The sequence below is a fragment of the Vidua chalybeata genome, chromosome 2 (assembly GCF_026979565.1).
Source record: "Vidua chalybeata isolate OUT-0048 chromosome 2, bVidCha1 merged haplotype, whole genome shotgun sequence".
Classification (NCBI taxonomy): domain Eukaryota; kingdom Metazoa; phylum Chordata; class Aves; order Passeriformes; family Viduidae; genus Vidua; species Vidua chalybeata.
In genome coordinates, this window is record NC_071531.1 from 83157850 (window position 1) to 83170611 (window position 12762).

The following is a 12762-nucleotide window of genomic DNA, read 5'->3' on the forward strand; positions in this document are numbered from 1 at the left end:
CAGCCCTGCCTGAGGCTCCCACGTCCTGCCTGCCTTGCCTTTTGCCTTTGCAGCTGAGATAGAAAAGACACACTTGTAGGACATGAGTTTCTTGATTTGTTTCAGATTCACCTTTGGGTGAGCAGGACTGTGCCTTATCTTCCCCCTTGAGTGCAAGGGAAGCACTTTCCATCACCCTTGCTGGAAATGCTGAAGTGAGGAGAGAGCCACACATCTCCTGGGCACCTCCTCACTTCAGCATGTCCACCCAGGATCGGGAGGATGGGCACAGCCTCTGCAGTGGGACACCAGACATCTGCCAGCATCCTCCCCCATCCCTCCTGTGAGAGCACCAGATTCCAGGGCAGGACAAAGGAGCCATTTGTGGGTAGGAGTCAGATACAATGGAGGCACCAAGCAACATAACCAAATTACCTGAGAGGCCAGCAGCCAGTAGAGTTGGTGTTGTGAGGGGCAGCCAAGGGAGGTGCCTTCCCACTTACCCTGTAGGGGAAGGTGAGCAGACGGCTCTGGGTGTGCTGCACGGCAGTCACTCATCATCACCACCAGCAGTGAAGCAGTTAAGATGTGGGGAGCCCTATTTTTTTCCTACATCTCAAAATAGCACAAGGCAGCCTTTGAGCACAGGCAGTGATGTGCTGACATTTGTCCCTTGGAAACATCCCCTCCACCACCCCTTCTGCTCAGTTCATGGGGCAGGAAGAGCCACCCATTTGGAGATAGAGCCCGGAAAGCCTCTCGAGGAACAGAACACTTCCTCAGGGCTGACCTTCTAAAAATAGCCTGGTAGGGATGAATGCTTGTGTGAAACATCCCACAACCCAACGTGATGTTGTACATGCTGGAATCTCTATAGGCTGGAATCTCCTTAGGCTAGAACGAGGTGTAATGTGAAGGAGGCAAGGAGGAAAGGAGAAGCCAGTTGTCTGATTTCTGGCTTCTCATTAGGAGTCTCTGATAGTGAGTGGAGTGGGGCAAATGTCTCCAGAGTATGATCCGGGGCAGGGCACGGGCTTGGGGACCTAGCCAGCCGTCTTGGGGTAACTGACTCTTGGGGGTACACAGTTCTCAGCTTCAATTTTTACAGAATCTCAGAGCTAATTGCTCTGCTAGAAGATTCTATCAACCCATTCACCAGGAGCTAAAATAGCATTTTTTGTTGACCATTATTTGTTACCCTTTCTGGTATGTCTTCAGTCAGTAAGAAAATGTCACAGCTCTCTGGCAAAGAGGCAGGCTGAGCTCCTGGAAGCTGCCAGATGTTCTTTTTTATCACCCCCCCACTCCTAAAATATCAAAATTTTAATTTACTCAGATGAATGAGCAGTTGACTAAAGAGACATTCAATATAAAATTCATAGTAAGAAAAGAGACACTTGGGATAATTTTGATTGATTTACTTGGCAGAGTTTTGATAGCTACTGAAAAACATACTATTCATGTTTAGGTGAAAAATAAATGGAGTCAAATAAGTGTCACTGCATAGTACTAGGAGGTATATACAGCCACATGTAAAAATGCATAAACACAAACATTTCTGTACAGCAACTTTTCTTTTCAGTCTGTATAGAGAAACACTGGTTTATAATATGGGGAAAATATAAAGCAGACATACATGCAACAAGGACATGACAGTTACATAGATCCCACCTGCCTCCCAACAGCTGAAATAACAATAATAACAATAATTATAATAATAAAAGCCTTTTTTGGGGAAAAAATTTGAAACCTGGAATGTTTTCATATTGAGGTTTCCAGAGAGCTTCAGATGTGAAACATATCTGAAGGTGATTTAAAGGCTTGATTCAAAGCCCTGTGAAGGCAATGGAAAAACTCCATTGGTTTCAGTGAGCTTGGGGTCAGACCCAGCTATTTAACCATGATCCCGTTCTGCCCTCCCCCAAAACCAAAGTTGAAATCTGCAGATAAAAATAAACAATCATATCATACAAAACTTTGTATATAGAATACAAAAGGTAACAGTTGACTTTTTGTATAAAATACAACTTTTTGATAGTATATTTATTTCACATATGTATAAATATAACCCAAATAATATGATTTTTATTATTCCTAGCAAAATATTATTACTTTTCGTTGCTGTTTTTACAAAAGTTTACAAAACAAATAGTTCTTTATATTTACAACCCAATACTGTGAAGAGTGCCCAGTCAGTGATGAAAAATAGACTTTAGGGGTAGTGCACTTAGCCATTGCAAACAAAGGAAAAAAAATATACTAGCTCCATTCAGATGCAAGTGTTCTGAAGAAAAGATACTGAATTCAAGTTTTGGTTGCAAGAGTCTTTCAAAAGCTCGCATTTCAAATGCATCAGGCAAATATATACAGGACTGGAAATGGCCTCTACCTTTTTTGAATTTACTCAAGACAGGATGTAATTTTGCTTCCAGGGATGGCACTCACAGCCCAGGGTCTTTCACACTCCAGGCTGAGGCCAACAGGACAACATTCAGCATTGAGTCCACCACTGCATGATATCATAGAACCATAGAATCGTAGAATATCCTGAGTTGGAAGGGAGCCACAAAAATCATTGGGTCCAACTCCTGACTCCTTGGGACCAGCTCCTCAGCTGAACATTTTTTTTACATCATTTGAGGAAATGATGGAAAAACTGGAAATCAGTCTGGCCCTAATACAGAAACCAGTGGTGGCTTTTTCATTGGCATGTGAGGGTAGTTGAAGTTACCAGACTACAATGCCCATTGCTCATGGTGATACTAACTCAGCCATGGCCTCAGTGCCATCCATCGCAGTTGTCTGTTCCTACCCGTGCACTGACACTCACTCTTGACCTGCTCATAGACAGGGAGTGTGTGAGGCAGAGAAGCCAATCTTCCTTTCACTTCAAACTCGTGCAGCTACTACTTCAGTCTAGTTTTGCATGATTTACATGGGACACATTTGTTATATCACATCTGTATCTCTCCAAGCTTAGGTGGGACCCCCGTGGACTGAGCTGAAAAGCTCTTCAAACACTTGGCAAAACTTGTACTGACATATCCAAGAGACTGCATGCACCCCAACCAAAACTGGGGAGAAGAGGGAGCTTTCTGGGCAGCTGAGTCACCATTACACAATGCAGAGGTGTGCAATGATCACTAGCTGGGTTGGCAGAAGGGACTCTTCAGCAGGCTTTCTTGTTCCTCTTATTTCTCTGGGAATGAACAGTCTCAACTGGCATATCTAACTAAATGCCCATGTTACACCTTTTGTGCAGGTGCTGGTTCTCGTTTGTGCGACAATGCTTCTTGAAACATCCTGAAAAATTGTGCCCATTTGAAATGACAGGGTGAAATAACTGGAAAAGCCTTATTAAATCCTCTCACAAGAAGTAGGTCAGATAAGTGCCGAGGCTATTGTCAAATAGTCTACTCATCCCACTGCCACTAACAAGGATGAATAAAGCACTTGCACGGGCTGAGCAATGCCTCTTAGCACCAAAGCATGGGAACGTAGGCATTGTATTCCTTTGCCACATCTAGTTTTAGCTAATTCAGAGGAGGCTGTGAAACACATTGCACTGCATCATTTGAAAGAACAGCATTTTCATTTGAATTTCCAGGTCTCATCCATGAATGCTGTCTGAATCACTGTGCAGCTGTTTTATAGTGACATAGCATATCCTTCTGATGCCATTACTGACCAAATCTATAGCAAAAATTTTAATATAGTCAAGACTATTTCCTGGCAGGTGTGGGACAGCCTGGATGCTCTGTGGGACAGACTGCTCTGTTCTGAGAGCCTTCAAGGCAAGGTGGCTGCAAACTGCTCATGGGAATGGTCCTTGCCCCAGTATATCTTCCTAGTGATACACAGAAATTGCTCAGGGCAATATTAGCTTGTCCATCCCCAAACCCAGAACAGATGATTGAGTCCAGTGCCCAGAAATAATCCCCAGAACTTTTTCATGTACAAGCACAGATGTGGCTGATGGAGCCTCCCGCTGTGAGTTATAATTGATGTGCATGCTAGTTTCAGGGGCAGAGCCTCTTGTACTCCAGAGAGAGGCTGTGGGGACCTGGGCCATCACCAGAACTCTTTCAACTCCCTCCACATGGCGAAGAAGAAAACAAGATGGAAGCAAAATGCTGTGCAATCAAAATGGCAGCTTCCCCCCAGGCAGGTAGATGATGGCATTTTGTCTGGGCTAAACCTGTTTGAGAGAAGATCAGGCTGAACTACCTGATTGATACTTGCCATGATTTGAGATGAAAACAAGGACAGTGGCTTAGCTGAGCCACTTTAGGTATTTGCCCTCCTCTAAGCTGGACTGAGAGAGTAGTCAGGGACAAATCATGAGCACCCTTCTCACTCAAGTTTCTATTAAGCCACTGGAGTTCCTGGGGAAGGGCAAGGTGGCAAAGTGAGGATCCTGAGCTTTGGTAGTAGTTCATCTCATGTTTCCCTCAATGCCCAGAATGACTGTGCTGCTGGCAGAACAGCAGCATCCTCTAATACTCACTGCAAACACTGACAAAAGGGAGAACACAAATGCTAGAGCACAGTGAGTAACACGGTGGATGATCTGTTTCCTTCTTCCCTTGGATGAGACTACTTACCCTGCTGTGTGCTACAAAAGGTACAGGGTTTATAACAAAATCATTGGGAAAGCAAGTGTAAGTTTGTACTGTGCAGAAGTAAACAGTTTTTGTAATGCCATGAGATTTACACAGGGCCTTGATGCTGTCAGGGCTGAGCAGTCCCAAGGAAGTTAAGGGCTGTGAACATGATGACTGAAGAGCTGTGGACCACTTGGGGTCTTACTTGCACTCAGAGAAATTATATTCCACAGCCCATACCACTGTCTGGTGCTTCCATGTGTGGGAAGATGAACACGTTTTTTTCCCGGAGCCCCTCTGAGAAGAACCAATGAGTTTACAATCGGCTGGGCATAGGTGTGGGGAACAGACCCTTCACATGCTTTCACTCCTTTGTGGCAGGCAGGAATATCACTAACACTGTCACTTCAGTTTTGTTCCTAGAGCTACTCTTCAAACAGGGCAGTTGCTCTATGTTGTATTTTAAAGGACAGCCCATTTACTGGAGTGTAAATTAATGAAGCAGGTTGTTGGCATCTAAAGAGAAAGCTAATGTCCTTGCTGCCTCTTCATCTGGCTCCCTTCATCTGTCACTTAGGAGTGGTTCCCTAAAATTTCATCAAGGTTGATGTCTTTCATCCAGTCATCATTACCAGGTTCTGTTTTCAGTAAAGAATCTATAAAATCCGAGTCACTGTTGAGCGCAGGTCCTATACTGTCACCTTGCTGGTTCAGAAAGTCAAACGCTAGGTCATTACCATGGTCACTTCCTTGGTAAGCCCGGGAGGTTTGGTTGGTACTTGTGAAACCTGTTGACGGCAGAGATGACGGCGGTGTCATACTTGTTCCTGGCTGATTCAAGGTAGGCACAGTCTGTCCTCTCAGCTGATTGGGTCTTATGCTGAGCCCTCGTAGTGAGCCAGCAGATTGTCCATTTAGAGTCTGGTGCATTTGGTTTAGAGGGGGCCTCATTTGGACTGCCGCCGTTAACTGGTTAGGAGGTGCCAATGCACGCTGAGGAAAATGCTGGTTGCCTACATTGCGCTGCAAAGACTGGTTAGGATATGGAGTGCCGGTAGGGAAACGGACCCCTGCAGGTTTCAGTGCATCCTGCTGCTTCACTGCAGCCTCCTGTGGGGCCCAATTCTGGGCATTGGCAGTAGCCGTGATCATCACATTGGCCGGCCGTTGAGCAGGGATACCTGTCGCTCCATGGGTCAAGCTTGGCCTTATTTGCTGAGAGTTGACCACTGACCCCGTCCCAAAAGCTGCCCCGTTGTTCCCCTGTGTCATGGTTTGCTGTCGAGACACCATGGGGTTATTCTGGCTGGGCAGAACTTGATTTTGGTTTCTGTGTGGCTGCATTTGGTTCATTCCTGAAGTCACATTGTATGTGCTTGGTTGGTTGCAAGGAAGGTTCCCGTAGCAGCCCATACTCCGAGCAGCAGGGACGGAAGGCATTCGGGTTCCAGCAGGGGTGGACATGAGGCTGGAGCTCTGGGGCATAATGCTATGAGTTGAAATTGGGTTGGATAAGGACATGTTGTTGGAGCTCATGCTCACAGCTGGTGAACCACCTGGAAGGAAGAAAACAGAAGTGTTACAACAAGCGTGGGTGCATGAATATGTGGTGTCATTCAAATACCAACAGCTCAAAAATCTAGTTTTCTATGAGCAGAGTTTCTTGAAGAAGACACTTTGCTCTTAAGAGGACTTATATGAACTTGCTCAAGGCCTTGAAGATGCCTCTCATCCAAAGGGTGCTTTGGTCTATACTAATCTACCTGTGGGCTTTCCATCCCTTCAGAGGAGAGCACATGAGTCAAGACTGGTGTTCACTGTAAGAGAAATATTGGAACAGGGAAGGACAGACAGAACCACTGGGCAGGAGAGAAGACTTTCTTGCCTTCCTTTACAGAAGCACTAGACACATCAGACAGGACAAAGCCTCTCTATGTGATCAGAGATCAAGAACTCTACTGCATCTCACACATTTGCAGCCATTTGCTGGGACAGGAGCTCAGTCCAGTCTGTGACGTGCCTGTCCTGCCACATGGTGGCCAAGCAGGCATGAGGACATGACTCGGTGCTGTGCCTGGTGACCCCCACACATGCTCTTTCTGAACTCTTTTCCCAGCTATTTGCCCCTGCAGAAACAGACTTCCCAGTGAGGGAACCACACATGATGTGCCAGCACTTGCTGCACCTGAACATCCCCTTTTGTGCATCAGAAAATAACAAGTTATGAGTTGGCACGAATTTATCACTCCTGGCTGATTCTGTCTTATGGAGGATTTTCCTGTACTTAACATCTGCCAATGGATGACAAGAAGAAAGGATTTTCTTGCCTTCAGCTGCCAAACCTCAACACAAACTCACTTCTTTGGCTACACAGCCTCTAGTTTGAGGCCACAGTAGGTCATTTATACCATGAAGTCTGAGTGCTTATGCAGTGCAAGACTGAATTAATCCCTGAGAGACTGGTTAAAAAAGGCCAACCACTTTTTACACACAGCCAGTGTAGATGGCACTGTGGAGAACCCTCTCTGCACACAATCAGCTGCTCCATAGTGTAATTCCCTTTGCTACTGTTGCTTCCAATACAAACCCTACAAGAAGCACAGCTTGAAAAAGTCAGGTTCAAGGCAAATGAAAGGAGATGTTTCTTCACACAATGTGTGGGTCAGCTGAGGAAATCTGTGCCACGTGGCACAGTAGAAGCTAAATTCTCACACCTCTTTGGGTGGCCCCCAAAGTGTGAGAAAAGCTGTCAAATGAGCTTGCTACCAAGGTACCACTGCATTTCAGGAATTCTCTGAGCCTTTCCCAGAGGAGGAACAAGGAGATCTGCTATTTCATAGGGTGCAACTAATAGCAATTGTTGGGCATGAGACACTGCCTTGGTTTGATCCTTCGTACATATGGCAAAACCAGATGGAATTTGACTAACTTTGGCTTCATCACCAAATCTTATATATTGGTCTGTGTGACTAATTTTATTAGTTGGTCCATCATAAATTCTTTCCTACTACACAGTGTTTCAAGACTGTCATGCTTGCAGCATTCTCCAAATACTTCAGTCTCAGAGTGTGGCATGTTTTCCAGTCCTTTGGTCCTTTGCAGCTCCTTTCAGAACTTGACAGTTTTTGATGTTTGATTTCAGAGCTGTATATCATAGCTTGTCACAGTAATAACTTTTGCACATCTCCAATGTGGATGTAAAGTAAGCTCTATTTTTCCAGTTCAGCATCATCTCAAACAATGTTTGCCTATCCAGTTTCAATCACACAGCCTGCTTACAGTGAGTGATACCTGGAGACCTGTCAGCCATTTCCTTTGAGATATGTTAATTTTGTGTCACTCAGGTTTCTTAACCAAAATAGGCAGTAAGAAATCAGATGCTTTAAGGGACATAACCTGAACAACTATTGCCTCTAAGTTGTGGTTTCATTGAAAGAGATACCATGTAAGTCTGGAAAGATTCTTCTAACATTAGCTCATGTTGCTTGAAATTAATTACATCTTCCCCTTCTGAAATTCTTTATTTGGGCTGTATCTGCTCCCCAGTAGTTTTGCTGAACTCTGCATTAGGCTACTAGGGCTGCTATTACCTACTTAGACTTTTAATTTTTACCATGGCATTAGCAGTCTCCCTTGGTATTTCAAGACTAAATAAAAGGTGACACTAAGAATTTGGAGAACCTCTTAGCCAATTCTTTTAAAATTCTTTTAGACAAATGATGGGCATACATATTTAAAAAGTTTATGTTTAGGAACATCTGTTTATTATACTGCTCCTGTTAAAATTTCACCATAATGATGTTCAGCTCCCACAGACTGGAACCAAAGAAAAAAATTGTATATTTCTGCTTTTTCTGCATTATTTTTATACATATGCTATTTCCATTTAGTAATGGATGCAAAAGATGTATTTTTTCCCCTTAAGGACTTAAAAAAATAACTCTTCCCAAATTATTATTAACACTGAGTGTGACTCCACAACTAGAGTGCTTGTTTCAAATCAATATAAACATAGATACCTAAATTAAGAAGCTCCCCCTATCCAGGCAGCCTGTTCCACAAACAAGCTCCAATTATCCTAAGAATTGTATTGTTCTAACTTAAGCACCTAAATTCAGTCCCTGAGCTGGGCAGCCCCTGGGACAGGATATGTTATGGGGAGTCCACCTGGTTTCAGCCCAACAGGGACAACCACATCCCCACAATCAGTGCTCAGTTGGCAACCACATGATTAGCCCCATCTTTGGCTTTGCTGCTAAACTGTGTGTTTTTGGAATGACTGTAACATCTCCTATGAAGAGAGGCTGAGAGAGTTGGGGTTGTTAAGGTGGGAGAAGAGAAGGCTCTGAGGTGATCTAGTACTTTCCAGTACCTGAAGGTGGCTACAAGAGAGAGAGAGAAAAAGGGACTTTTTACTAGGATATGCAGTGACAGGACAAGGGGGAATGACTTTAAATTGACAGAGAATAGGTTTAGATTAGACATAGGGAAGAAATTTACTCAAGGGTGGTGAAGCACTGGACTGAAAGTGAAAGAGTTGTGAATGTCCCATCCCTGAAAGTATTCAAGGCCAGGTTAGGTGGCACTCTGAATAACCTGGTTTAGTGACAGGTGTCCCTGCCCATGGCAGAAGGTTTGGAACTAGATGATCTTTAAGGTCCCTTCCAACCCAAACCTTTCTGTGATCCTGTCATTTTTTTTCAGGGATGATAGGGATGGATTTTTTGCTCCCATAAGGCCATATTAAAGAGGAGGAATGGTACAGAATTCAGTGGCATTTCAAGAGATGGTTCTCTCCCTCCACCTGAACTACAAGTTTGTAGAGTCACTTCATTGCCACTGGGATGAAGCCCCTCCTGCGGTGACCCTGCCAGCTGTTGAGGAGACCCCAGGGCTACCATCACACTGCCCCTGCAAATACTACACTTTTTAAAGAACACAAGTGTTTGGGAAGGGGTTGTACTTGTTGCCAAAAGACAAAGCTTCATCTTTCTTTGTTTTGCTATTTTTATGCTTTTATTTTTAACGCAAGTATTTTCCATTCTTATTTTTTACAGATGGGAAGAAATGCCTTCCTCAGAAGCACTGTGTAAAGCAGCTGGGCACCCCAGGCTATGGCAGTTTGGAGAAACAGCTTCCCTACCCCATTCACCTGCTCCTTTCTTGGGGTTTCTTGCCATGGCATGTCACTGTGGGGAAAAGTATAGAGAAATAAAATACTCAACCAAGCTTCTCCAGCCTGTGCAATTTTATTCAGCTTTTTGTTTCTTCTTCCCTGATCTGAGCAAAGCTATTCCCAGAAAAATGGAACAGTTTCCCTACTGTTACTCCCTTATGCAAGAGTTTCCTAATCGCTCCCTCTGGTAGCTTTGCTGGAAGCTCCCAGCACAGCCCCTTTCTCCCAGGCTTGCCTGAAAGGCTGCTGTCCTCCTGGGGCTCACTCAGCAGGGACTTGAGATTTGAATGGACAAGTGCTGCCATTCCCACATGTTTCAAACTGAGGAGATGGGACTCCAAATACCACAAGATTGGCAAAGAGTCCATCAGATTAACAACAGGAGCCGCCACATAACAATGGTGATCTACTCACTTTGGCGCCTTTCACACATGTGGCTGCACTCGCTTCCATTTTCTCTCTCAGGCTAGAAATGGATTGTTTTTAAGTAAAAGCCAAGAGTCTCAGTTAATCATCTGGTTCCAGGAACAAACCATTAAACAATACAGCAAATCACAAGATTCCTCAGCAAAATGCTGGGGTTGCCAAAGCATTTATTTTGGAAGTACAGGAGGTACCAAGCTAGCAAGCAGAACCCTCACTGTGGGCTATTACACTTGAGCCAGTTTACTGGAGAAGATGAACACCCAGGTCCATTAGAAAGCAGCAGTTTCCAGCAGCAGTTTCCAGGTTGCAGCAAGCTTATCACTGCTAGAAATTGTAAGCAGAGCAAAGGAGTGCATGAATGATGCTTGAGCAGCCCAACCTGGCCCATCCCTACAGAGCTGGGCTGGGCATCCCACATAGCCAGCAGACTGGGCAGAGGGGTGGCATGTGAGTAAGCTGCACTCCAGAGCTCATTAAAATCATAATAGAAGCTGAAAAAGTTGTGCTACAAAGGACAGCTAGGAAGGAAAGACTCAAATCACTAGCTGAATCTGCAGAGCCAACAATTATGGGAAAAAAAAACCAAACCCACCCTCTTCTTTTTCTTTAGCATGTTGCATACAAAAATATACTAGAAGGCAAAGAATTCTTTTTATACTTACATGCACAGACACTTTTGCACTATAGAAAACATCCTTTGGTCCCATCTGCTGCATTTCCCCCACCTCCTCTCTCCTCAGCATTTTTTCCTTACTCTGCCTTTGCTCTCTGAGTGGCCTTCAGCCAATCAGCAAGGTGAACAGTATGAAAAGCCAAACAAATAATCCTGTGCTTCAAAAACTAGATTCTCCCAGGAGGCCAGGGCACAAGAGCTGAAGCGAAGGACTAATCCTGAAGTGTTGGGCATTTCCTGGCCTGGGCAGTTCTGGCAGAAAGCAAGGGCTTTTTATCTACTGTTTGACTGATCTGTTGAAATGCTGCTTGTAGAGCAGCACTAAGGCCACAACCACAGCCTATTAAACAGACCAAAAGTACCACCCATGATGGTGCCATGTGGGGTACTTAAAAATCCTATGAGGGTCCTCACACTGTACATGAACTGCCATTTGAAGGGAGGGATGGTTCTCATGTCAGTCTCTGAGCCAAGATGCAGCATATATGTGAAAGAAGCATCTGAACACAGTGAGATTGCATAGTCAAGAGGACACCTCTGCATCAGGTATTTGGGTGCACATCTGCCCCAGATAGTGCTAATGGGAGGGGTGCCAACTCCTCCTTCCCTAAGTCTGAGGGAGGCAGTATCAGCCTGGATAAAGCACCAGATCATACACCAGCACTTCTCAGTGGTGCAGGACAGTGAGGTAAATAGCACACGAGGGCAGCAGCCACCCCTGACTGCCTCTGCAGTGATGGAAGCAGATATCCAGAAAATCATGCCCCAGTCATCCCATGCATACACGGCTCTTACAGGTGGCTTTTGGGAAGGGAAGGGAAGGGAAGGGAAGGGAAGGGAAGGGAAGGGAAGGGAAGGGAAGGGAAGGGAAGGGAAGGGAAGGGAAGGGAAGGGAAGGGAAGGGAAGGGAAGGGAAGGAAGGGAAGGGAAGGGAAGGGAAGGGAAGGGAAGGGAAGGGAAGGGAAGGGAAGGGAAGGGAAGGGAAGGGAAGGGAAGGGAAGGGAAGGGAAGGGAAGGGAAGGGAAGGGAAGGGAAGGGAAGGGAAGGGAAGGGAAGGGAAGGGAAGGGGAGTTGCATTGAACCCATGGATACTTACCAGGATATTGGTTTGCTTGTTGCATGTTGACCACATTCCTTCTTTGGTCTTTATAATCTGGTGGTGGTCTTGTCAAGTGTCTGTTCAGCTGGTCTTGTGGAGTTATTTTCTCCTAGAGGATTAGAGTAGAAGTACATTAATTTGCTTTTCTTTATGCTTTCCTGGTTCTGTGTTTTGCCAATCTCTTTCTTTTCTCAGTAGGTAAAAAACTGAAGTATTTCTTCCTTTCAGTCTGTCTGGTCCACAGGACAGTCACTTGTGAAACTGTGCCATCACCTATTGAAGTCTACATGGAAATCTTTTTGCTGGTTGCATTGTGTTTGAGCCTGGTTCAACTTTCCTCTCAGCCTCTGAGAACAATGTCCATGTCTGCACTGCAGTACAAAGTGTATTCCAATTTCAGCTTGTCATCTCCATCCACAGCCATGCCCTTCCCTCCCTCACTCTGCCTTCCTACACTAGAGGGGTGACCACAAAACCCAGAAAAATCCTTGCTTTTTCTCCCCCCAGGTCTCCTCAGTAGGGATGCCAGCAGGATACATGGTTTAGCAAGGATGGTGCTGGGTTGGCTGTTTCCATGCCACTCAACAATGCCCTGTGCTTCCCTGTACATGTACAGCTCGAGGTGCTGACTTTCCTCTTACATTCGGAGTACAAGAACTGGGGCAAGGACAGCAAGGAAACATTGCAAGAAAAATATATTAGCTGGGGAGTTTGTTTTTTTTTTTTTTGTTGTTGTTTTGAGCTTGCAGGGACATGTCTCTGGTGAGAGGAAGATAAAAATCCAAATCCTTGAATGGAAATCTGA

The 12762-nt window shown here is 45.0% G+C and overlaps 1 protein-coding gene across 1 annotated transcript in view; it reads right to left on the reverse strand.

The window, feature by feature from the left end:
* Positions 1 to 1382: 1382 nt before the first annotated feature.
* Positions 1383 to 12762, reverse strand: part of MAML2 (mastermind like transcriptional coactivator 2) — a 211209-nt gene continuing 199829 nt past the window's right edge. The window contains exons 4-5 of the mRNA XM_053935768.1: positions 11955 to 12066; positions 1383 to 6139 (exon numbers count right to left, since the gene is read on the reverse strand). Coding sequence (XP_053791743.1) covers positions 5157 to 6139; positions 11955 to 12066 — 1095 coding nt within the window. The 3' untranslated portion in view covers positions 1383 to 5156. The remainder of the gene's footprint in view (positions 6140 to 11954; positions 12067 to 12762) is intronic.